Source organism: Antrostomus carolinensis, unplaced genomic scaffold (genome assembly GCF_000700745.2).
Source record: "Antrostomus carolinensis isolate BGI_N321 unplaced genomic scaffold, ASM70074v2 scaffold2760, whole genome shotgun sequence".
NCBI lineage: Eukaryota > Metazoa > Chordata > Aves > Caprimulgiformes > Caprimulgidae > Antrostomus > Antrostomus carolinensis.
Genome location: NW_010288888.1, coordinates 21,952 through 49,277, shown reverse-complemented (window position 1 = coordinate 49,277; position 27,326 = coordinate 21,952). Strand labels below are relative to the sequence as shown.

At 40.1% G+C, this 27,326-nt stretch overlaps 2 protein-coding genes across 2 annotated transcripts; one reads left to right on the top strand and one right to left on the bottom strand.

Moving 5' to 3' along the window:
• Positions 1 to 784: 784 nt before the first annotated feature.
• TEX47 (testis expressed 47) lies at positions 785 to 2,968 on the top strand (the record flags this gene model as incomplete). The annotated part of the gene is made up of 4 exons (XM_029084921.1): positions 785 to 888; positions 1,256 to 1,320; positions 2,183 to 2,381; positions 2,792 to 2,968. Coding segments are annotated over 4 exons (545 nt in total), but the record flags the coding sequence as incomplete, so codon positions are not given.
• Positions 2,969 to 4,327: 1,359 nt separating this feature from the next.
• ARHGAP17 (Rho GTPase activating protein 17) lies at positions 4,328 to 27,118 on the bottom strand (the record flags this gene model as incomplete). Its single annotated transcript, XM_029084917.1, has 20 exons — positions 4,328 to 4,558; positions 9,773 to 10,390; positions 10,806 to 10,969; positions 11,760 to 12,005; positions 13,024 to 13,041; positions 13,204 to 13,357; positions 13,490 to 13,581; positions 13,920 to 14,033; positions 14,742 to 14,822; positions 15,275 to 15,356; positions 15,933 to 16,044; positions 16,437 to 16,564; positions 18,651 to 18,732; positions 18,887 to 18,955; positions 19,710 to 19,821; positions 20,497 to 20,573; positions 20,770 to 20,881; positions 21,985 to 22,061; positions 22,873 to 22,977; positions 27,079 to 27,118. Coding segments are annotated over 20 exons (2,614 nt in total), but the record flags the coding sequence as incomplete, so codon positions are not given.
• Between the last annotated feature and the right edge of the window lie 208 nt (positions 27,119 to 27,326).

Below are 27,326 nucleotides of genomic sequence, written 5' to 3'. Positions count from 1 at the left end.
ACCCTTCCCCAGCTCCACTGCCCTTCTCTGGCCACACCTTCCAGCAGCTCATAAGAGATAATACTGTTTTGTTAAACAATTTATAGAGTTTTGTCACTTGGGAATCCTTCCTAAGCAAATAAAACACAACTATTGGACACCCCAATGTGTCTCTCTCCCAAGAGAGAGAGACTTTATCTTTAAAGTCTGATACTGTTTTTGCAACTTACTTCAAGTATGACTTTCTCAGGTGACTAAAGTATACCAAATGTTTTGGCTGATGAAATGACACATTAAGACTTTTTTTTAACCTGTATCAGCTAACGTCAATTGCACGTGCCAGGCTTCTGAAGTGCTCTACGTTTGTATTTACAGCAACAAACTGTAACTACATAAATGTTTTGGCTGATGAAATGACACATTAAGGCTTTTTTTTAACCTGTGTCAGCTATTGTCAATTGCACGTGTCAGGCTTCTGAAGTGCTCTACGTTTGTATTCACAGCAACAAACTGTAACTACAACTTTAGAGTAAACAAACACTAATAGGAAGTTAAGACTTCAGCAACGGAAACAGTGCAGGTTTGGGGGTAGTTTTTGAAGCTAACGCGAATGGCATTGCTGCATGTCAGAAGAGATCCCCATGGCAGCAGTGCTTTCATGTTTCTTCTGAATAATAAAAGCATAATCTGTGAATCTGTTGTCTGTGGCAGCAGAGAGAATACAGAACAGACCACACAACACTAACGTGCAGCAACTATTGCTGTAAAGTGTTTGACAAACTGCCAGTTTTTCTTTTGGAACAAGGTTATCACAGAAGAGTGTTTGAAGATGCATTAGAAGACCACTCTACAGAACAAGTCTCAGGTCTGCTACTTCTCCATTCCAACTATATTTGTCATGTTGTAGAGGTAAGTTATGTAAATTCCTGGTGGGATGAAGTAACCTTGATTCATCTTTGTACAAATCTGTTAAGATCCAGCTAACTACAAATGTGTAACCAGCTCTTGCTCCGCACAGAGGCTTAAAGACCTGGTGGGTTCAGGCGCTTACCTCTGGGATTTGCCCCACACAATGTTTCATGTAACTGCCCCACAACATTATTCTGGCAGAATTAGATGACATATTCCCTCAGACCTACCAGGAAGATCGTGCGCTGTCCTCAGCACCTGTGACTCCCAGGGAAAGCCCGTGCAGGGCAGCGACTGAATTATTTTTATGTTCACAAATTACTTTGTGATATGTAATTCCATAACAAGTCTACCCTTTCCTCTGCAGTCTTGCAGTAGCACCATCCATCTGATCATCCAAGATTTAGCTTCTCTCCAAAGTCAAGGTCATAGGTAAATATTCCATTTCACTTAGATGAAACAAAATTTTAGCCAAGGTGGTAGAATGCTTAAGGTTAAACTGAACATCAACTGCAATGGTATCAGTCTTTTATTCTCCCACTGAATGCCTGTTGACCACAGAAGAGCTGACATTTTCCAGCTAACATGACCCATAATTTCTGGATGTGGTCAGCAGCTGACCCATTGCCAGCAGGCTCTTGCCCCACCCTCTGCCTTGGAGTCCATCTTCAAAACATCAATCCATCAATCAAACTGGCAGCAGCCTTCAGAGGTTTCAGAAAACAGGAAAATTCCTTCCTTAGGAATCTGCTGTATGATTTCTGTACCCTGCTTTGTAAACATTTCTAGATATATGTACGGGAATTCCAAAAGTTATCTTTAGACTATTAGTCACTGCCTTCCAGCCTCCTACCTGCCCTTTCAGCACTCTCCAACCAGTCCCACAGAGTTCAGCCAGTTCTTGTCTTTACCTTAACCTGGGTGTTTCTCTAGGGCCCTGTGTTAATTCACTGAAATCCAGCTCCATGAGAGCAGCACTGTTTTCTCTGCTGTGAATGCAATTCCTGTCAAAGCAAGCTGCCATCACACTCCTGCCTTTGCTTATTAAATCCCTACTGCTCTTTTGCTTGTTTCTTACCATCACATCAACCAGTCCACTCAGGACCTCTGCACAGTAACATCGTGGTGCAATCAGAAAAGGTTTCTGGTGGCTGGGGTGGGAGGGGTGCAGGGTGCTGCATGCATACACTGCTCTGGGAATGCAAACAACTCATGCTGTAGTTTATGAAACTTGACCATCTGATAAAAACTCCTTGCTGCACTTTAGGATGGAATTCACTCTCTTTCCACACAGGGCTTTACTCCAGGAAATTAAAGTTTTAGTGGTGGCACATAACATCCCCACCAGACTGTTCCCGGACTGGTATGTGGCAATAGCAACATCTCCCGTGACATGTCCACAAGGCCAGACACAATCACAGTCTACAGCAGAGGCGGTCACAGAGTGCCTCACCCTCCTCCTCAAACTGGCAGCCTGCATGCAGAGTGTCGAGGTAAACTTCAAATAACTGCTGTAAGAAATTTACCCCACAAATCCCCCCCAGACCACACCGGCAAGCAACCGCGCTTGCCTTCCAAGCGGAGTTTACAAGCACATACACCTGAGAGGACTCTAGAAGCAGTGTTAAAGCACTGCAAAACCTCATTATTTCATTCCAAGTTTCTTTCTAGACCTCTGTAGGGTTATTCTGTGCAGCCATTTGACTGAACTAATCAACTGCACCAACATAGCTTAAAGCCAGGTGAAAAGTCCTTCATGAAGCTGATACCTGCCACTGCTGTGCACTCCTAGGACAGAGGATACAGCTGTTTGGTAGAGAAGAGCCAATTTCCTCAACTTTAACAGTGTCATAGCTCTGTGCTCTTATTGCAACTGCACTGAAATATGCTGTTTATTATCAAGGATGACGAGGATACGAATGAGAGTGTACACACACTTGCACCTGAGCTGCTAATCCCGGCAGAGACAATTAACTATTTGCATAATGCTGAAGAATGTGCAAGTCCAGAAGATTTTCTGAGAATTTATTTAAGCCCTTCACAGCCTGCCCTGGATTCAGGTACACTGCATACAGCTTGAGAGGGAAACATCAAATTCAGTAACATCACTAGAATTTCTGTCTCCTAACACTGCATTTGGAGTGACAGGAGTTTGTAACAGTGCTCGTGTAGTGACAGAGTAAAGCAGGTCTACACCCACTACCGGGGGTCATCTTCCCTGTTAAGAGATGTCTGAACAGGAAACAACTGGGCAGCCACTGGGATTTCAAATGAGACAGCAACTAAAATATATTCATCACATCACCAAGTGCAATGTGTCTTGTCAAGACCTTTATGAAACGCAGTTTTACTTTGTTGTTAAGCCTAAGGTCTAGTTTAATAACTTCAATAAAATGTATTATGGAGTATTAATGAATTTATGGTTTAAGTAAATTAATTCAACTACTTGTATAAGCGTTACCTCAATTGACTCAAGCTTCCTCTCCCTCCCTCTCCTTTGCAGAAATGGTGTGGCCTGTTCCATCTCACTTCTCTGCATGATCCAGGCTGTATCTAGGGTTCCTCTTTGCAGCTGGACTCATTTGTGTTTAACATGAACCTACACATAAAGGAACAGATGCACATTCATCCCCAGTATGCCTCCGTTAAAAGAACAAGCTGCACAGCTACAAAGCCCAGAGAACGACTGCATGGCCTCCCATGCCCACTGGAAGCAATGTTACTCACAAACTTGAATAAAGATGCCTTAAGTTGACAAAAGACAATCTTTAATTTTATAAATGTTCACCCGACTGACTAATCCAAACAGCTGTTCCAAAGTTCTTTCAAAACTCAACCGTTTTCAATGAAAGCACAAAAACCACTTCCACAGCTTCATCTGGAAACAGTTGCCAGTTCCACATAAACAAAAGCAGGCTTGGTTAATACAAATAACTATGAAATAAGTATTAAGTACTGATCATTAAGTAGCAATGAAATGATTAAAGATACAGTAAGTTTTCTTCTACAGTATGACAGTCCTTCAAGGCACTAGAATACATCCACAGTTTTGACAAGGCGACTGATAACCAGCAGTCACCACCAGCACTCTGGCATTTTTTGGTTCACGTTTTAAAAAGAATCTGCAGCAAATCAGTGTGGGAATGTCTCTTGCAAGGCATCTCCTTGTAATGTCTAAGAACTAGAAATAAAAGTCTAACCGTGACATTAAAAAGATTATTTCCATAATACATGCACTTTAAATAACTAACGTTCTGCTTCTTATTCTTTTGGAATTTCTGCTAATAGCATCTGTATTAGCAGCAATTATGCTTCCTATGCAAGTTTCTGCAGTAATTAATTCCTTCCATCCAAGATTTTGAAAACCATTGTTGAGACACAGATCATTAAACTTCTTCTGAATGGCTAAATCACTTCCTCAGTGATGCACAAGTCACAACTCTGCACAGTGCTGCCATATCGTCAAAAGAAGCTTTTCACTGTTAGGTCTGTTAGTTTTCCCACCAGGAGAGGAACTGCAGGAAGTGGGAGAGTTTCTGTTACAGAGCAGTGCTTTCCGTATCATTGTCAATATCGAGCATGAGGTGGTTGTGCAGTTCTTTGCTCGCTGTCTCTGTAAGAAGCTCTGAAGAAGGGTTTTGAAGTGGTTCTTGAATACTGGAATTAGAGTCTGCACAAAAGAAAACATGGAAGAGCAATTTTAGCAGTTTGGACAGTGACATCTCATCCACTAGTGTATTTCTGGTGCATTTCCTTAGAAAGAAAAGGGACAGGAAAGATCAACAAAAGCTTTTCAAACAGAGGGCTGGCACATATGTGCACGTGCACACATGGACACAAAAAGGCTAAGCCAAACTAAAAAGCTTACGTTTGAGTTGCTTCTCCTACATAACTCTTTGTAGTCTTGTACATAATAATAAAAAATGTTTGTCTGTGAAGAAGGGAAGACAGCAAGTACAATTTAGTACCAGATTCCTCAGTGCCCCTTAAGAGCGATTTGTTACTCCAGACTTCCACGTCAAAACACAATGGTCACTCAGCAAAAAAATCTGGCACCTGAATCATCAGCCAGGTAACTGCCACCTATGACTTTCAGAAGCAATAGGAACATGTACAGTGTCAAAAGGAGGCATTGTCACAAGAGGAGGAAGAAATTATTTAAACCGAATGCAGATTAAACCCCTTTCCTGTGTATAACAGGGAACATCGTGTTCTCTGCCTCTTCCGAGGGGAGGAGAATTTTGTTCAAGCCAAAGTGTCCAAGAAGGACCTCAAAATGTTGCACTTCTGATGACTGACTGCCCTGGTAGTTTAGAAGACCAGAAAAATCCATAACAGTTCAAAAAATATAACTGACATATTAAGTCAGTATTTTGAAAGCTAATTTCTAATATGCCACGACATCACTTACTGCAATCCAGCAGCTATTCCAAACAAACTCACAGATCACCTGAATCAATAAGGAATCCAAATAAATACCTCGCTTTTAAACATAGGTGGCATAGACAGGCATCCTATAAACACTTGGACTCATGTCTCAAACATTAAGTCTTAAAATTAGCCCAGAAGTTACTTAATAAATGTTCAAGTTGAAAGTTTCTGAGCTAAATGACATGGAAGAGGCAAAAGCAGACAGAGAACTGAGGTCTGAGCGCAGCCTCCCCTGCCCCTCCCAGCCCGTTACTGGGGTGCCAGCCAGCCTCACGCATGGGCAGCAATTTTATATTCAGTGATATGGTTAATACAGGAGCTGGAACTTCATCATACCCTGGCCTGACACTGAGTAAGCAGTTAAATGTTTGCATCTGTATGGCTGCAACTTTCCCAAAAACATGACTCCAAGATTCATGTTTTCCTGTGAGGTGTGAACTACACATTTTCTCCCGTCTTGTATCAGAGTCTTGGGGAGTATCATATTCTGCTAAAATAGCATTTCAGTGGGAAATTAAATCATCCAGAAGGCACAGAACAAACCACCAGTGCTGTCACGACTTGTTAAACACCATCACCTGGGGGAATCTTTTCAGTAGATTTCTCTCCCCAGCCCTCATTCTCATTTTGGAAGCCACTGTCATCCTGGTTACTGGGCTATACCCAGTGAAAACCTGCAAGACAATCACTGTTCAGCAGACCTCTGATAGCAATGAAGAAATAATTACTGGGGCTACTTTAAAACCAAACCTTTTCACTTCGCCTCACATTCATGTGCTTAAAATAACTCCCTGATCCATAAAACCAAGTTTCATAACATCAGCAGCTCTCCTTTATGCCCCCTACACTGTGTTAACTGCTGTTTCTAAAAGAGATTAAATTTTAAGTAATTTAAAGTCAGTTCATTTAAACTTTAGATTTTTTTTTTTTTTAGTCATTTTTACAATTGTTAATAGAAGCAATATTACATAAAAGAATAAACTGCAATTGTGGGAGTTCCCAAATTCTTCTTGCATTTTTCTCTTACTCAGAATATTCCACACGGAACTTGTCCTCAGAAGAGATGAGCACAGAACCAAGCGGCAGAGGCACTGCCCTCTCCCTACTACCTCACAGTACCCACTGCACCTTTGAACTGTCATTTAAAGTACTGTTCAAAAGGTGTCCTGCAAGTTTAGATGCAGGCATGAAGTTCTCCCTGCCATGACTGCACGTTGAAGGATGAATCGGAAAAGGAGGTAACAAAGTGTGAAGTGACACAGGAAAGGAGTATTTGTGACAAACAACGGCACAGCCACATCGAATACAAAAATGAACCTCTGTATAAAACACGTGGATTTCTAGAGAGGATTTTCTGTACGTGGAAAAAGTGCAACGTGAAACTGGACAGTCAAAACGTGAACAACTTGACACAGTTGAGTCTCCGATACTTTTAGTACGTTAATGTCAGAGCGAGCATCAAACAGCCATTCCTTGTGCATGCCACGCTAGTGATAACGCAAGCAAGCGGTGTTATTTGGGACAGGTTAGTAGTGGGCATTAGCATACACATGATTATGAATTAGCAACAGTTTTGGCCAATCATATGCCTTTTCCTTACCATTGAACTTTCCAATACAGTTCCTACTGAATGCAGGTCAAACATCTAGATTATTTAATAAAATTTTTGATTAGAATATTCTTTTCTAGGGCTTATTACTTTAATATCATTAATAGAATTTGAGGCATTACTGAAGTCCAGTACCTGGACAAAGGAATTCAACAGCATCCTGAAAACTATTCAGAATTTCTGTTCTGATATTATGAAGTTTGTTGGCAACTTAATTTTGGCTTCCATTATTCCCATCTGTCTTCCCGTGCTCCGCTATTTAAGGTTAAAATTAAAACCAGCTGTTTCATATTGTGAATTAGATCAGTCAGTCTATAGTGAGTGCTTATATGTGCATGTGTAAGTGTTAGAGCAGATACTCTTATGTAATATGCAGTGGTGTTAATTCCAGACAAATATTAATCCTTTAAAAGAAGACTGATCTGAAAAAGGTGAATGATCCTGTACTGAGTGTACTGCTGCAGGAAAGCCTGAGTATCACTTCAACTGCTCCCCAGGTGGGGTTTGTTTGGTTGGTTTTTTTTCCAGACACACTAGATTTTGCTCAGTTTTGCTGGAGAATCCTTCATCGTCACCCTTCTTTTACTGGCTTTCCTGCATGGCAGCTTTCATACTATAGTTCATGTACACAACTTGGCCAATCTGCTACAGTTTGCGCTTGAGAAGAACGATAACAAATCTCTCCAGCTTTAACACTGTTTATTTCAGCACTGTTGATTTCAGTAGTTTTTTGTATATCTCCCCAGACTACAGGACAGTTGTGTACCTCTCTTGTGCCTGTGGCTTAGCTGAAAAGGAGTCAGCACTAAGTTGTAATTCACAGTCCATATCCAGCCTCATCAGCACTGTTCCCATTTTTAATTTATTTGTAAGTGCTGTCAAGAGCCAGACCCCAGGCTTATTTCTGAATTCAGTTTGGAAATGCCCTTGTATTTTAAAGATACTGACAAAAAGAACAGTAGTACAATCAGGAAAAGTCTGTTATTTTAAAAAGCAAAGCTACTTTTTAGTTGCTTAAGCAGCTCATTTACTGCTAGTTTCTCCAATTTAAAAAAAACCCAACTACTTCCAACTTGACTTCTCAAGCCAATACTAATTTCAGTACCTTTCCTGCAAGCAGTCAAATCTTGAGATCATTCAGGAACACAGTCTCAACTCTGTCAGCCTGTCATGCAGTTGTTACTTTAGACAGGTAGCATCTCTAACCCCTTCCACACGAACAGTAAGATTATGACTGTGTGGTTTGGCAGCTGGGGCTGCACAGACCAGTGCTAGTGCCATTAGCCAGGCTGGAGCTGACAGGATGCAAACGCCAACATGCCAGAACGCAGATGCTGCTGGGTGCTTTTCTGCAAAGGGGTTTAGTCACATGAACACGTCTTTTGCCAAATAAATTCCAAGTAGTCAAGAATAACTGAAAACCTAAAGGGAAAGCTATATTAAAATGCAACCATAGAACACTGAATTGTAGGAAAAACCCACGATCTTTGATATTTGCCTGCGCTGATGAGAACAAACCCGTTTGAAATGGGTCACTGCTTCACACTTGTGCACTAGTAGTTCTGGTGACTTTGTATAAGGTGTTACTCACTTCATTGTAATTATTTTTACAATTTGTTTTAAAGAATTAACTTAATGTTCACAGGACTATTAAAATTAAGCAGCGTAGGTCTTGAAATCTCTTACAAACAGAATGATGTGTAGTAATGAGATAACACAGAGTTGACAGAGAGCACATATTCCAAAGCGCATATACAAAATAAAGCTACAAATAAAATATTGCTGTGCAGGAGCATTTTAGCTTATATTGCATGTTTCTGGTAAGTACAAACCTTATTCGCAGTAACCATCCCCACCTGTGAAGGCATCATGGGGTAAAGCTGTTAAGCAACAGAATTTATACTTTGCATTCCAATACATTAGTCTTATTCTAGAGAAGCTGCAGTGTCATTGGAAAGTTTTAACCATTATTAAATATAAGTAGATTTAAAAGCATTAGTCTCCTACATTCATTACCTCTTCCTTCAGAATTTCCTAAAATAAGCAGAGACTCAGCAGGAGAACATTTCAAGATTTGCTAGTTTTGACTGTCCTCAGCAGTTACATTTTTTTTCCTCCCAAGACTTAAGTTATCCCTATCAAACTATTAACTACAAGCTTTGGGAAGTTCCTGTGAGAAGAGAGAAAAGTTTCTCTTCATCACTGTCTCAAAACAGAAAAGAAGGTTGTGTTTAAAATATGAAGATCTATCTAGAAATTGACCCAAGATACAGTTTAGTGTACCAGATTCTTCAGCTTCTGGAAGTCCAACTTAAAAGCACATCAGAAGATTTCGTTCTCGTAAGGTAAAACATTTTCTGTTATAGTATCTTATCTATTAATCCACACATCAGCGGCCACTTTCAGCATTTTCTTATCTTCTGTATATACTGAAATATACTATCCTTGGCTACATCTTCTCCCTCCTTCAAATACTTGCTTTTTGTCAACAGATGCATAAGCATAATTGAGACTGCCATGATGCTCAGCCTGGAGAAAGCACTAGAGAGATGGTTGCTAAAAGAGTGGTTTGCTTCCAAAGCAGGAAAAACCAATAAAGCAAGCTAATCTCTACTTCCCCTGAAAGGCTTCTGCCTCAGGAATGAAAACCTTCACTGAGGAAGGGCCCAAATCTTCTCACACAGAACAGGTGGGTGGGCATTTCACTGGAAATAAGCAATTCAGTATTTTAACTGTTATTTGTGCTTTTCAGTTCCCCTCCCAAAGATTAACTTACAGCTACAGACATTATTTTCTTCATTTCCACTCCCTGAGCAGACACCAAATATGAAAGAATCCACTCACCTGTTACTATTTTGGAAGCTGTTTGTGTGGGATTTGCAATAACACCATCTCCAGCCAGCTGAGAAGGAGGGTGAGGCGGAGGGGGAACACTAGGTCTGTTTCTGGGTTTTGGGACCGGCCGTGGCCTCGGCAGGGTACCACTCTGAGGTGGAGAGTGAGACTGGGAGGTTTCTTGAGTAGATGGCTGTGGCTGTGAGGATGTGGAACTAGTATTATGTTTTCCTAGAGGGGGTGTATCAGGTGGTGTTGGAGTCTGCGGAGGAGTGTAACAGGGCTGCTCTGGTCCATGCTCGCTGCTGGGTGCAGCAAGAGGAGATGCTTGACTGTTTGATTTGGGCTGCAGTGGAGGAGTAGCCTGTGTTGGGGGCTGTGGTGGTGGATGGCTGGGAGCTTGTATTGGGGAAAGGCTGCTGGAGTATCTCCGAGGTGCAGAAACCTGGGAAGTGGAGGTCTGGGCTGCTCCTTGGTTTGCATGTTGAGCAGGAGGAGAAGAACTTCTAGCAGGTGGTTTTGGAGAGACAGAAGGTGCCTGAGCAGCTGGGGCAGAACTCTGGCTTCCTGGCTGGCCTGGCGGTGGGTTGGCTGGTTTGGGAGGGGCTGGCGCAGGCTTTTTAACAGCTGTTAAGGGAAGAAGTGAGATTTCATGGTTGTGTATCATGAAACAAAAATCCTGAAAGAAAGAAATCAGCAGCACAAAAGAGTACTCAAGTGCACTATCAACATAAAATGTTGTATTATCAAATAAAGGTGATATAAATATGAAGCTACAGAAATGTGTACACAGGTTTAGTCATCAATAGCTTTTGAGTGATTCTGTTAAACAACATTGGTAGCATCACTACCAGCATTCAAAAAAGAGTCCAAAGATGCACTTATGAACCTTGGTGAATCTTAGGCCTTAGGGGAAATGCAAGTGAATTAAGACTGTTGTCTGTAATAAAGGAAAAGATACTGATAAGTTATTTTAGTAAGTATTTTTGCAGTAAATAAAGAATTGGAACTTAGTAGCTTGAAAACCAAATGAAAAACACACCTCTCCTCATTGAATGGGGACTGGGACCAGCTGCATTCTGTGGCTGATTAACAGAAAGCTGATTAGTGCTGCTTGTTGACTGGTTCTGGACAGTGCCCGCATGGCCACCGTTTCTCATGGGTGGAGGAGTCGCTGAAGACGTGTTGTCCTTAGATTTTGAAGTACTGAAAATTAAAAATCCCAAATTAGATGGTGGTTGTAAAACGCCTTGCCCAGATCAGCTGCACCCCTTCAGGTTTATGTTGCAAACTGTGCTATAGTTCTGACCCTCAAATGCTTCAGAAACTTCTGCACTAGCTGGTATTTACTGAGACTGAACAGTGCTCCAACTCTTCAAACAAAGGCAAGTAGCAGTCTCAATAGTAATTAGATAGCAAAAAAGCCTGTATACACGCTTGTCCTAAAGAAACTAATATTGAAATACGATAAATCAACTTCCAGTTTTCTATCAAGCAAGCCTGATCATCATTAAAACTTGCTACAGACAAAAAAAAAAAAGAGACAAATCCAGATAACACGTACAAATAACAACAAACAAGACCAACAGGTTTCTAGTATTGCCACTGGTAGGTTTTGTTCTTTCAGCAGCAAACTGATAGTCATACTGCAGGGACACCTCTAGAGTGTAACTTGGAAAGGTCAACATGGGCAGTAGAAGTACAGTCTTTTTTAGTATTTTTCATCATCATTTTTTCCACCAAGAATTCTCTTATTTTAGAAGATCAGTTCTGGAACATACAGAACAATGTATGTTAATTTAGCAGATCAATTCTGGAACAATACACATGGCAAGAGAGCTCCTGCACAGTGCTTCTGCCCACATCTGAAAAGGTTCCACACATGACAACATCTGTTCCATTGAGAAGAGGTGCCCTGTGAAGCAGGTAACTGACACACCAGTTTGCTGCTGAAGCAGCCTGCTAAGCTGCTGCCAGCAGAAGCCGTGCCTCTTACCTGACATCCTCATTTCCTTGACTTTGTAACTGTTCTGCTGTGCCAGCAGAGAGAGCAAAACCAGCACCCACTGGGCTTGTTTCAGCCACAGAAGGTTGTGAGTGCTGCTCCGCTCCAGACTGAGCCAGCACTGAGCCAGCCTCCGTGGGTGGAAGTGGTGGCTGGAAAGCTGGGGATGTGTGCTTTCTATTTATAGTGCCACACCTCCGAGGATTCGCTTGGAAGTCCATAACCTTGACACGAAAGCTACAGAAAGAAGAGAGAGTAAACACACCACGCCAGCCAACACCAGGTCACTAAAGCAACAGGACAACTGGATGTTACAACCCACAAAGACAAAGGCAACCCCTGTTGCTCAACATGCAAAGCAGCAACAAGGAAAGCTCCAACTTTCTGCATATAACACCATTAATGTTAAGACATGCAACACAACTCTGCTTATCCACACAGAGGGGTAAGCTAGACATAAGTGGAACAAACTACTCAATTACATTTGCAGACAGACACTGATGACAATGAGGTCAATCCACTCAGTGATTTTACATGGAAATACATACATTTCCTTACATACCAGGGTACCTCCTCACTGAATATAATTTTGCCACATGAATTTTGGTTCTACTACACACTAAGTCGCAGTACAGATTTCAAGACAAAAAACCCACTGTATTTGTATTTAAAGGAGAACTATGGATAAACAGACTAAAATTCTAACAGATTGTAAAATGCATACGTTCTAGAATTGAATTTTATTGTTGTTGTGTTAAAGACAATGAATCTTGAATTTATTTTCTTCTCCTTCTGCCAGTGCTGATAAATTTGCATGTGGCTAGGCATAGCTAACATTCAGATAACGATTTAACATCTGCATAAACAGCTAAAAACAAAACAGCACATCACTTGAATATTCATGATATGAGTGATAATAAATGAGCGTTACACTACATGTTATATGGGAAAACAGCATGTTTTATTTGTATTTTTTAGCACTCTACTGTTTGCTGTGGTATACTGTACCATCATCAACTCAGAAGTCTTATCATGAAGGCACCAGGTAACACCACCTCAGCTTATGGGCTTTGAAAAAGAAGCCATGGAATATCAGAAGTTAGATACTGACAATGCTACTGTGTACACTCCTGTTCCAGTGGATTTTAGACCCCCCGAATCTGTAATAGGAAAATGGGAATTGGAAGCAGTAATTATCTGCTTGTGCTTTTTATCATGCATAGAGTATAACTGGAAGCAAATACTAGTACGTTACCTTTGGACCTTCCTCAGGCTGCAACAACATGGGGGAAATAAATCACTATTGTTACCTAGAGTATTGCCATTAAATTCTCCTCCTGAGACCAACAAAAGTGCGTCCAATTACAGCCTCCTCAGCAGTCCAGTTCTCAGGAGTGGGCTAATAATGAAAACTTAACCCAAGAATGAAACATACCTTTCCTTCTTCAATAAATCCCCTTCCATCACAGTCATACTAACGGGCCTCTTCCGTTCCAGTGTCCCAGAGTCATATTCATTCCCAGTGTGTGACAAGTGATTCGAATTAACAGCAGGAATTACAAATGCCCCAGACACATTGAAATCTTGTTCTGAGAGACAGACAGAATGCATCATAAGACATACACATACAAAACGGTGCCTCACTGCAAAAAGCTGTTGGTGGTTTACCTGTGTAGGGTTTTCACAAACACAAAATTCTTTTAACTATGGCAAGAATTTACCTCCAGGGAAGAACCAGTCTGCATGCTGAATAATTGGCTCGATAACTGCTACCACATGGACTGAAGTTGCTGCTGCCATTTCAGCAAGGGATCTGCAGAAGAAATTTGTAGAACACTTTGTACAGAGTTCTAGCAAACTAAGAAAATATTTTTAAAAATTCCTATTACCTAAATGGCAAATTACACATGAAGAGCAACTTCACACTTTGATGAAATCTAGACTAATCAGTAACATTTATGGCATTTTAAAACACTCCTAAAAGATGCATGCTGAAAAGGATCTGGAGGCACAGCTTGAGAGAACATCTGAAATATTTTTTAGGCAAATAGTCTGTGGCTGTGAACAGTCTACATGATTTAAAACAATCTTGACAAGAAATTCTACAGTTCCATGGAAGTTCTGTTTTGCAGCTTTCCTAAAACAACTTACCCTTCGTTCTTTGCCCATAACAAGTTGGGGCCCAAGACTATTGCGATATTGCTGGGTGTCATTTTGTTAACGTCGCTGTTCTGTGCAAGCTTTGCTAAAAATTTGATTAAATACCTACAAAAATGAAATAAAGAATTAAACAGCAGGAACTAAGAGCTTTTCTTGTTGAAAGCAACTAAGTGAAAATTCAAGAACTCGTAAAGACAGTTCGCAACAAAACAGAAATAAGACAAACAGCCTTCTTGCTCGGTGGCTGGCTAAGCTTCTATGCATGAATCAAAGTTGAACTGTGTAGAAAAAAAAAAAGCACCTCCCACCTTTGTAAAATGGAACTACAGAACTATTATATTTTCAAAAAATGTTTAGATTGAGAATGCCTACTCAACAGCTATTTTCATATCCTGTAATGGAACTTCCACACTTCTAGGAGTCAGAGTTGGTTTCATTACAATTCATTCCCAAAAGGCAAAACCAAAAGGAAAAATAATATGCTTAAGATACATCCAGCTGATTTCTAAAACTGGCAAGTACAATGAAGAGCGCAGCTGGTGAAAGGTCAGGTACCAGTGCCAACAGCAAGACCTTCAAGTAGAATGGTTCTATGCATCAGTATTTCATTACAGTCAATAGTGAAAGGACTGAAAAAGCCTACCACCACCAATGCACACCAACTACTTGATAAAACAGGATGTCCTTTTATAAACCTAACTGAATATGGCCAAAAAAACCCCCCTGGATCAGAGTTTTGATTAATCAGCTTTGAAATGTGGTACTCTACCATCAAAGTGGCTGCGCTGCAAGTCAACAGATGTTCATACATACCTGAAATTAGCATGATAATGCTTAGGTAATCTGTTACAAATTCTCCATAACTCTTGTAGCTTCTTATCCTGGTCCTGAATACTGAAAGGGGAAAAAAATTTCTGTTACATCTTACTTTCAGATCAGAAAATTGTTTCTGCAGTGAACAAAGAGATGACTGTATAACCTTCCATTTATGGAAACAAATGCAGTTTTGCGTTCAATATTTCAGTAACCTGCTAGTCAAATCCCCAAATTATCTCTACCTATAATGAAAGAAAACTACTTAAGCATAAATATGCAGCCCATAGTCTGAAGCAGCCCTTGTAAGTAAATATAAAAATAGATATTTCAACACATTTTTGTGCAATCAGCATTAAGCTACAGCACAAAATTTAAAATAATTTGTTACATAAAATATTTACCTCTTAGAGCAGAAATGAGCAAGTCAACTGTGTGAGCTTGGGCTTTTCTTATGAATTCACATATGAAGAACAACATTTGATTAAAATGTGTAGAATGTTTTCCTATATAACTATTTGCAGTATGCTTACTTTGCAGCTTGTGTCCATTCTTCATATAGACTGTAGGTCATTAAAGGTTCTGGCAACTCTCGCAAATAGGATTTCAAGGCACCTGCAATGCAGACCAGGCAAGCTTCTGAGCCAATGCTTTCAGTCTTAATTTAAAATCCTGCTCTCAGATTTGCAATTTTACCTATGCAATAGGACTCAAGTTCCAGTGAAACAGTGGGAAGACCCGACACTTCCACAGTGTATCTATCAGCTCAACACTTAACACAAAAGGTCTTCCAGTAATTACTGTAATTTGACAGAAACATGTACTATAAAACTATGAATAATCTCTTCAGAACAAAGACCTCATTAAAGGTCTACCTACGGCTCTAATCTCCCCTCATCACGTTAACACTCCTGTCATGAGAGGAAATATGGCATTTGGATTACTATGATCACCTGAATTGTAAGCGCCGCTCTGTCACGCAGACATGAACACATCAAGTACGATGAGCACGTGTCACCTGTACTCGTCTGTGTTAAGTTCCACAATTAAGTGAGCTTCCAATTTATTTTCATTCACAGTTTATCTGCGCAGAGATCAACACCTTATACTGCAAGTCAACAGTTCAATGAACCACATAAACTTGTGTTGTAACAATTTATACCTGGCTTTGACTCAAAAGATTCACAATACCTGCAACAGCATGGGGATCGGAGTAAAATTCATCGAGCTGGGAAGTTGAACAGTCCAAGGCAGCTTTGAGCTTTTTTAACTTGGAGGCTCCAGCAGCAATTCTGAATAAGCCCTGCATAGCAAAACCAAATGTATTGGACTGGTAATAACATGTTAGTACAAGCATGAAACAGTAGAAGTTTTATGATGGGCTCGTTCAGAACAGTTTCAAGTCCAGTGTCTTCACCTTACACCGTTATGACCCAGCTGGCTATTGTGTCTCACTGCCATCTCATCATGTTTTAGTTACTTCCCACCCTTGGCTCATTCCCAATTTTTCATTCTGAGTGCATTCATCTCACAGATACTTCAAACAGTGCTGAAGGTTTTTCTATTGCAAAAGATTTATCATCTACACTAACAATCAAAATGACTTAAGTAACTCGTTAAGAAGTACAGACACTAGCCCATGAGTCTGAGCTCTTTTCTCCTGTCCTTCATCGCACGTGATGTGGTGTTACCCACCTCCTCTCTCATTCCTGTTTCCAAAAGCATCATTACACAGGCTTCAATAGGGACTGCAATTTCACGACCACTGCGCTTGAGATGCTCTTCTAACGGAGTTCCAAAAGCTGGTTTTTCAGTCCATTTGTCTAGTTGGAGAGTATCAAAACACTGAGCAAAATATCTAACAAGCACTTGAATTATGTCCCAGACAAGGAAAGGAAAAGCATCTAGTAGAGCAAAGAAATTTTCAGAGTACAGTAGGAGTTTTACAGCCCTTGATTAGTAAAGTTCCTTATGTCATGAGTGAAGAGACAATGAACCTGCCAATGTTCAAGAAAAAAATACTTCTGCATCTTCCTGAACGGAACACCACATACAGATCCTTTGTATCACTGGAAGTGCATGTCCCCCTAGGCCTCAACACAAGTGCCACCACACATGGCTGTAAGTGACATTAATTATGACATGCCAAGACACCAAAAGCTTTAGGTTTGCAAGAATCTTTGAGAAAAATTTTGTCCAGATTGTCTGGGCTGATCTTAGTTTTAACTATATTTAAGGTGCATAAAAACAGAGCTGTTAACACAAAGTTTATTGCTGGTTTAAAGAATCAGGAACTTAAAATGGATGTTAACAGCCCAAATATCTTGCATTAGAATTACCACATTAACAGCCCATCATTAACGCTTGCACAAATTTTCAATTCAATTTCTCGATTGTTGTTTAACTCTGAAAGCCAAAATTGGCACAAGTTTCTCCTACAATTTTTGTTTTTTTTCACCCATTTCTGCTGTCTTAATTGAAAAAATGCAGATGTAAAAGGTTATTGTTAGTACAGATGCATTATTTCTTTTATGTGGAAAAAAGGTCAAGAAAGATGAAGACTTTGAAAGAGTCCTCTGAAGATACAATGTGCTTCTTCAAAGGACTTAATTTACCCTTTTTGGTTATGAAGCCACATCAACAACATCCCTCACAAGGCTTTATTGAGTTCCTCTCATTCATTAACACGCCAAGAGAGGCACATGTCATTCTCCCCAGTTTTAGCAAATATTAGGAAGAGAAATCTTAGTAAGTGTTCAAAGTCATAGTGATACACACAGCAGCTAGAAACAGAACTGAAGTCACGCCCTACACTTACATCTTAGATACAGGACCACTCAGACAACACGCCTCCTAGCCCGCCTTCTAGGATGGCTCATCTCTCTGAAGTCTTTGCCATATGAAAAGTTTATACAAAGCAGCTAAGCACCAAGTTTAAATCAGTCACATCTGTAAACAGAGAATCTTCCATACAGCCCTAACTCAGCCCTGGTGCTGTTTTGTTTTATAAGCCTCACTTGTTTGCATCACCTTGTCTCCTACTAGATGTACAGATATTCTATATAATGTTTAACAGGATGCTCATATTTATTTATATATTTAAATAGTTTATCTTCTACAACTTGCATGTGGTCCACAACTGAAGATACCTGAGTCTTGTTCAACTTAGAATATATTTTTCTTGGAATATAGTTTTCTTCACTCAGCCTACCTTCTGTTCAGAGCAATGAGCAGATTAAGAGACAGTATAACCCATATTTAGGACAGCACTTTCAACAACACACAGTGCATCCTCATACCAAACGATTAATGATACACCTTAACTCCCACTGACAATGGAAAGCTTCAGAGCATGGGGAAGAAACAAAGCTGTGCTACTGGATTTTCTTAACTGCTGATACTCGACCCAATAACACGAACACCCCGTGAGGCAGCTGTAGTGCAGTGTGCACACTGGGAAAAAGGATTGCATAAAAAGAGGAAAAAAAAGTCAAGCTCCTTAGAATAAAGGGAATTTTTCTGATAATTCCCTAGTAATAATTCAAGAAGCAAGGACCCTAAAAAGTTCCTAAATCACAATGAAACTTTCATTGGCCTAAAAAGCCAGGTACGAATTAGCAAAGGTCATGTAATATCAAGGAAGAAGTGCAAGCAAATAGAAAAATCCTTCCTTTACCCTCTTGGGTATCAGACAGATCCTTGTTATTTTATTAGTGTGTTAAAATATGGCTGGAGAACTCCAGAGAACACAAAGATGGAATTATACTTGGGAATGTAAAATTGTTAGGTAGATCAAAATGGCCTTATTAATTAAGTCTGCATGCAAGAGAATCGAGATAAAGGAGGAGAGTATTGTGCATAGGTGGCATAGGCAAGGAGAAGCATCAGCCAGAGCACAGGTTACTTTACCTTGATGGGCTTGAATTTCGGGTAGGACCTTTTCTATGACTGCTAATGCTTTTCTATGGTAATCTGCTTGTGCTTCTAATAACTGAGAACAGAAGCCACATTTTAAAAACAAAAAGAGCATTAGCTTCTGATGAGCACATAATACAAGACTAGCAGGTTTAGCAGACAAAATGTAATCTTTGAGAATTGAGTGCCTATGCACGTATATGCTGCAAAGTCATACTGAAAATACTCACCATTACAAAACATCTAGCGTATTCCCCTTCTTTGGACACAAAGTTATACATGTCTGCTGCTAGTTGATCCTTTGAAAAAGAAAAGGATGCAAAACTGTACATCAAAATTACATCTCAACTTACCCAGGAAGACAGAAGTATTTATGTATACATGTATTTATTTTGCCTGTGCTAAGTTTGAACTATTGATTCAGGCAGTACAGGAAGCCAGAAATCCACCTACTCTGCTGCATGTGTTCTTCCAAGCAAAATTCATTCAAAATGCCTAACTGGTTTATATAGTAAAGCAGTTGCCCACTTAAGTCAGCAACTGGATTGTTTAGCAATGTTATTTACAGACAATCCCTGCATACACAGACAAGTACTATAATGTAGTATTTGACAATTGAGAAGTGAAACTGAATGCAAACTGCTCAGAGCTGTAATAGTCAGAATATTCCTTTTAAGACAGCAGCCTGAATTTCATCCAGGTAGCTCACACTGCACAGCTCCTCAGTGGCTTGAAGCACATAGACACCCTGAACATTTCAGTCAAGGCTAAAGCACGGCTTCTTGTCATAACTGTTTCAGACTGAAACAGAAAATAATGTAAAATACTCATATTAAAAAAAAAAAAATCCTCTTTATATTAAAGCAATTCAGCCAGAGATCAGCTAGCACTAGTACACCTTTCAGATATACAATTTGTCAACAGCCACATAGTTTGTGACTGCAGTAATCAGCCAGCCAGTTCCACGTGCAAGTCTTACAGAAGCAGCCGTATTCTGATTGCTGTTGTTGCTAATGAGAGGCATGTAAAGGACAGACACTCATCTTGCTGTACCTTGCATTGTTCTACTTTGTTTCCAGCTTCATCCATTTCTTCCTTAAGAGATTCTATTTTTGAAGGATGCACTTGAAAATTTGTTCCTGAAGTCTTGTGGGCTTGGTTGTATCTGTCAAAGAAAAGCTTCAGTCATTTGGTGAAAACTCGTGTTAAACAAGAATCTACATTTATGGCTCCCTTGAAATTGCTTTCTTTTGACAGAAAATAAACCAAATAGTTTCTGAGCTTTTCCAGCAGAACTAATGAAAGTGCTCAAAATACACCATTTACAACATGCCAGCATAATTCACAAACAGCTAAACAACTATACAAATCCTCAAGGAATCCTGCATTCTCCACAGTCCATAACATGGGTGTATAACATGTTAGAACTACCAGTCCCAGGAAATGCGAGATAAATCATCACCACAGTTTAAGATCGTTTAAAGAGACTTAAGGGTAGGGACTTAGGACCCTATCAGTGAGATGGTTCAATATAATGCTGTAAAAGCACTTGGCATGGTTACAAAACTAGACTCCTATTACTTATTTCAGTTGACAACTTAAATGAACTGGAAAGAAGGTGCATTTTCAGCATTTTTCCTATTATATATAGGCATGAAAGAGCTCCAAATCTTTGATCCTGTTTAGATCTAGCAGACATGAGTCCTTTTCTGAACAACTTAAATGCCAGTTTGTCTTTTTTCAGCAAAGTATTAACATGAACAAAGTAGCACTTCAGAAGCATGCCAACAAGAAGTTAACATGAACAGAAAAGGACCTAGTAATTCAAATTAGTTCTTACCTCCCTCTTGCAGAATCCCAGTCCAACACCAGCTTTGCAAGCTGTTTCCTCTGCTTCTGAATGTTTGGGATCTCTGTCTAAAAGGAGAATGCAAGGCTTACATTTATTTTTAAATTGTGTATTGTAATAAACTACCTTTAGTAGATTTCATATCCACTTTCCACCACTAATGCATGACTCAAACAGTTATTTTATCAGCAATGAGATAAACCTTTTTGGTCAGTTTATAGATAAATCCAGATTGATTTCTTCAGTCAGGCTGCAGTGGCTTACCTCTGTTAATAGACACAGTGGATCTAAAACTTCTCTTTCAATCTGTACTTCATGCTGAGAGAGCTCCATCGCCAGTTTATTCTCTGCATCGCCACATGTATCCAGCATTTTCCTTTAAGAATTATAGGAGTTGTGATGTTAATTACTACTGACTAAAGAAGAAAGATTAAAAATACAACAGTGGTGGCCCTTTGTCATCTGCTACCCTTCTGGAAAGCTTTGCCTTGTATAAAGCAAGTCATTATTTAATAGCATTAAACCAAGACGGTCTATGCCATCATGGGCAAATTTGGGGTAGGCAAGGAGTGTTACTAAACCTCTGTCTTCTAAAATCCCTTAGCAATTACAACATTTTTGGAGGCTTTAAGTCATCTAGGTGATTATACTGCCCCTAAGGGCAGAGAAGCCAGTGTTTATTTCAAAACCCATCCTTCCATCTCACCAGATGCAGGAAAATTGCTCAATGCAGTATTTCATTTTCTCCTAAGCCCCTTCGATGAGAAAAAGTCTTAACACCATAATGCTAAGTAATCACATATGCAGCAGTCTCAGGTTCCAAAACCATGATTTGACCTTTCTTTTAAGCTTGTTCCAAGGAAAAACCCTATTCTCCAAGATTTTTATCCATGTTTAAATCTTCTGCAACAACTCACAAAAACGCACACAAAGGTTTTTAAGGTCATTCTACACTGTCTCCATCAGAATTCCCATCAGCAACGAGGAAACACATTTGCTCTAGGAATTCAGCACATCGACATTCATTTGTTTCAGCCACTTTCCTGTAAGTTGCAAATATGTACTTTGCCAGGATAAGGAAATTGGCATTATTTTAAACTAGAAGCCATTCATACAAACTGGCATTATTTTAAGTCATTAACACAAACCTGCAGAATGCAGTATTTACACTGAATTTTAAACGTTAAATGGAGATAATTTTACTGTCCCCCAAGGAGAAAAGCCATCTTCAAAAGCTTTCAAGATAGCAGAGAATCAGAATCCTCTGGAATGCGATTCAGAGCAACCCTAAAACTTGCCCCCAGAATCACGCAAGAAGAAATGCTTGCTCACTTTTTCTCCCTTTGGATTAGAGAAGGAATCTAGAAATATTTGTTTCATTAGATTGAAAACAGCCTTTGTGTATCCCCAGTCTCTAATTAGAGCCCCTCAGGCACTAAAATGATAGACTGCAGCTTATAAAGAAAGCCAAACGCTTACCCCAACAGAGTTTCATCACTTAGCTGGACAGATCCTTCTTGCATGTTTTGAGCAAGAGCTGTTAGAGGAAGTTTTTTCTATGGAACAGAAGAAACAGTGCTTAGATTAGTGGTATTCATCCTTTCCAGCTTTCCCAGTACATCCCCTCTAATATTTTTCTCTTCTTCCATATGGTTTCTATTATACACACATGCAGCTGACTTTCTGACTTCCAAAAAAAAAAAAAAAGCCAAGTCACAAAAAGTTCCAAGTCTCAAGACTCCTGTTCTCAGATACTTTGAAAAACACTTTCTTCTCAGCCTTGGAGCAACTGGCTCAAAATGTATCTCAGCTACTGTCAAAGACAAGTAAACAGCTTTAACTTGAGATCTAAGCAACTAGCTTGTCATCTATCCCCCTGCAGAGGTCTGTTCCATCTGTCCATGTTTCAGGATGTCTCTATTACTTAATAAAAGAAAAAAACTTGAATGTTGATTATTTCTGGTTCCAACACTTTAAGAACTCCTACCTACAGCTGTGCTAAAGAGAGGCAGAAATCAACCGTGTACAGAAAAACATTTACAGTTAATTGGAGATGCTCCTCTAAATATGAGAAGCTTGATCACAGTTGCAGAGTATCTTCTCCTCTTACTCAGGTCTTATAAAAACTGTTAAGTACCCCACACAGAAACAAGTGAGTGTCCTGACACTACTAAGGTAGTCCAAAGTCACGTTACTGTATCTGGAATGGGAATCACAGTTCTACCAAATAATTCTACCAAATAATGCCAACATGTGAGGTGATTTTAGAGTTTTCCTTCTCTTGGATAACTCAGGGCATAGCAGCTGAGCAGTATTTAGAAGGCCAGACCAGTCTTGGAAGACAAGCCAAAGGACAGTTGTACTTACATGTCTCTTATCAGGATCTGTACCATGCTGGCCCTGAAAACATGCAATTAATCGCTTCTGTGCAATGTGGCAAACAGATCTCACAGTGTCAAGACGTCTCTCAATCTAGTCGGCAGGAGTGGGGGGGAGAGGAGGAACAGAAAACAAAACAGAAAACAGAAGTTATTTTCCTGGCCTCAGCAGAAAATCTTCCTCCTGTACCACACTCAGCTCTGGGTTGCATGTTTCAAGTTCTACAGCTTACAAGAAGTTCAGAGGCTTAGCAGAAGTGCACAAATGCTTGGAAAGAGATTTAAGTTGCTTTTTTTCCTCAGTGGCACAGCAATTCAGTCAGAGTAGACTGAGCAGTGCTCACAAGACTGGAAGAATAAGAAAAACACTGCCCCAACTTTTGTCTCAGCAAAAGAGAACCAGGTTGATACTTGCCATCTGAGATGAATGGCACATGCAAATATCCAAGACATTAATAGAGGGAGAAAATTGTGGGAAAACTCTCATATTTTTTCATTGTTACCTTGCAAAGCAGAAGGCTAAAGACATATCTGACTGCTCCTTTACACTGGGCCAAACCCCTGCACTGCAAAGCTTCCTACTGCATTTCCTTCTCTGGCTGTTAAATACAAGGACAGAGTTCTGACATGCTAAGCAAAATAATGTTTTCTGGGAGAGATTAATGGGATTCCAAAGAAATGTGGAATGAAAAAAATAGGCATCAATGCACAAACAAGACCTGTGTTTATCACAGTATATTTGAAACACCTTAATACATACACTGCAAATATGACAAAGATATACATTAATAAACTGTTCTTTTAAGGGATTTTAAATAAGGAATTTGGACTATTTTATTTCAAAGAACACCAAAAGCAAACAAAGGGATGAGCACTAGGACAGAACCACTTATGGCACCAAGCTCTCCAAGTACAGCACCAAAAGAATGCGGTTTATCTGCATTTTGATGACTCACCAAGAAAAAAAAGGAGGCCCTTTGGGATGGTTTCTATTTAAAAAGCAAGGAAAAAAAGCAGATTTCATCTGTAGCAATAATCTGAACAGACTCCAGTTTTTGATACAGGTCTCAAATCACTCCTGTTACATTTTCAGGAGGGCAGTAATTCCTTCCTATCAATCATAAATGCAGATTAGCTGACAGAGGAGTAATTTTAGTGCTAAGTTCTTATGCCGTGGGTTAGCTCCCATTAAGGACATCATATCTGGACTTAAAGCAGGAGACACACTGTTATTTTTTCCAGAGGAGGCAGGTTGCTATGTTCTAATGAACATGAAATGCTATAAATTCTCATTCAGAATGTTACACATCCAGGTAAGAAAAACACAGTTTTAAATCTCCACAGGTTTATTTGGCACTACTACAATGGGACGTGTATATCCCTTAGGTGGCTACCACTGGAAGGATGTAATCAGGTCCCAATAAAAAGCAGTTAGTAATGACCACAGCTACTAAAAGGGACAGCAGATCCAACAGAAGAAGAGCCTTCAGGGGTGTGGGTTGGGAGAAGTTGAGAGGAAGAAGAGGACATTGGGGGAAGGCACAGTGAGACAGGGACCTGGTGAGGATCAGCACAGGATCGCTGCTGTTGGACACGGGAGTCCTGTCCTGGACACAGGAACACGTGCAGGACTGATGTTCATGCAGGACTGGGTTCCCTGTCTCCTTTCAGAAGAGGGGAGCAGCAGCTCTGCTAAGCTGTAGCCTGGAGGAGCCCCCAAAGCCAGGCCTTGGGAATGCTGTGACACCCAGCAACAGCTTTTCCAAGTCCAAAGGGAAGGTGAAAAAGAATCAGTATAGGAGGGCTGGTGAGCTGAAGGACCAATGTAGGAAAACTGAAGTTTCACTGGCTACATGAGGCACTGAAGGGACCAAAAGATCTTGATGAATCCAAGTGGAGGTGCTCGAAAAGCTTAGCAAAATCTGTCATGGGAAAGTGAGGTGCAGAGAAACTGCTCAAGAAGGACCGCTCTGAAAGGACAAGGCACTGCCTTTTATTGACCGAGTATGTATCAACAGGCTCAGAGTTACATCCACTTCAAAAAAGTCCATATGAAGATATATGAACAAGAAGATACTGTCTGTGGTCTATTCTTGCAGCTATGATGATTCATTTCTGTTCTGTTAACTTCAAAATTAAATAACACCAACACATTCTAAGCCATCCACTACTTGTGAAAGTGTTTATTTTTGCAAAGTCACGTAGTTAAGGCTTCTTAAAATACTGAGCACTGGGGTTTGTTTGGGTTTTTTTTCCCATACATGAAACACGGTGACATCCTGTAACTGAACCATCTCACAGATCGCAGCAGACTGGCACAGCCCTCGTCAGCCATGCGTGGTGGTTTACGTTCCTTAGAAAGACTCTGGAGCACATATATTCCCAACAGGCTCTTTCCAGGCAGTCTGAATGCCAAACTCAAAGGGCAGAAGACTGACAGCAGGAACGTGACCCCTAAACTGCACGATAATATACCCTCTGATCTGCTTTTCAGTTCAAAGATGTCAGGAATACCATGAAGGACATTAATCTCCACTAAGCTACCTTTGAACTGACAATGTGACCTACAGGCCATGCTGTCTGTACCCACAGGGCATCCTCAGTGTACAAAACATCACACAATTGCTTTATTATATGCTACAAGGGCATGCCAGAAAGTGGGTCTATTGTAGAAGCCTTTCCTTTCCAGTACTGAATTATATTCCTTGTCTTCAGACAGGAACACTTTTAACAGAGACACTTGACATGGAGTATTACACTCAGAAAACAGAAGAAAAGCCATGGCAATCCAACGTCAAAGCTTGAGCTAAATATAAAAAAAGAACCCTGTGAAACATGTTTATAAAGCTAACAGTACTGCGCTTTTAAGCTCTTTAGTTAGATAAGAGTCTCCCTCCCCTCCACAAGCCCCCAAGAGCAAACAAACAAGTGAGTAAATTCTTCCACTTGGGTGTAGCCAGTCTGCTCTGTGCCTGGGAAAGCCTTGCTTGCAAAATTTTTTTGGCAACAAGCAGCAGCCCTTTTGGCTTTCATTTCTTGTTACTATTCTGCAGCTAACCAAGAAAACCCACGGGCCCTTGAAGGCTATCGAGGTGTTTTAACATCCTTTATGCCATTTAATTCTACACATCTCTTCAGAAATTAAGAATAGTATTGTCAAAACTGTGAAGGTGTTTATGGTTCAAATAAAGCAACCCCCTGAAAAGCAGGGTAAAGTGTTTCAGGTCAGTTCATTTCACCATTACTCAAGATGATTTCATGTATTTGTGCTGAATTCAAGTTTTAAAGCTGATACATTTTCTGATCTTCTACTTTAATCTGAAAAGCTGTAGAGATTTTAAATAAAAGTACTTGCATCATTTGTTTGGCTTCCATGTTTCATACACAGGTCCTGAACTTAAGTGTCCTAAGATAATAACCATTACACTCGAGGTCCTGGGAGCAGCTAGCCTGACTCCCCTCACCAATTTATGTTCAGCCATTTTTTTTTTACACAGTCTTTCACAAAGTAACCAAAACTATAAAGAACAAGCCTATAGTCAAATCTGTTCCATGTTAATCTAACAGTTGCAACTAAAATCTCACCATGAAAATAACGTTTGATCAGATGGCAAATTATTAAAAGGATGACAAGTCTGCAAACAAATCAAATGTCAGCGTGACAAATTTGAGAACAAATACTGCAAGCTAACCAAGAAGCATTTGTACATTTATTTAGAGCAATTCCAGACTGCTAGAAAAAAACTGACATTATTAGCAAGCAGTTGGCATGTATGGTTTTTGCCACTTATCTTAAGGCCCAAGCTGACCTCTTCCAAGAGAAACAGAAATGAAGACAGAAACCAGCTGTACCTAATCACAGTTCCTTCCCAGCTCATCATACTCTACCAGACAGACTGTCAAGTCATTAGCACTAATGGTTCATACACTTAACAAGCTAGTCCATCTAATTAAAAGCAAAAATGCTTCCTCCTTACCTTTATCAAGGCACATGATAGGATTCAGAAACAGAAGTACCTGAGTTTTTCCACTCAAATTGTATCATTGTTTTTTCATGTGCAAAGAAATCAGTCACAGGCATCTTTGTTTTCATCCCTGTCATTTGCAGTATTTTTTTTTCCACCCACATTAGGGACTCCACAAAACTCAGAAGGCTTAAACTTCATAAACAGTATTTAAAAAAAGTAGACATTACCTGCAACAGGTCTTCACTGAGTACCTCCGTTTTCTCAGCCCTAAGGGAATAAAAAAGACCATTGTCAGACTAATTAGCCTTGCTCAGGGTCAAAGATTCCTGCAATGCTTTCTACAAAACCGTTCAGGTTCAAGTTGTAATCCCGTTATGAGAGTTGCTGCAAACACCACCGTGTTCACCGTGTCCTGCACGGCCAGCCCTGGCCAGGGAGCGAGCAGGGATGGCGCAGGGATGGTTTGCCCAGCAAA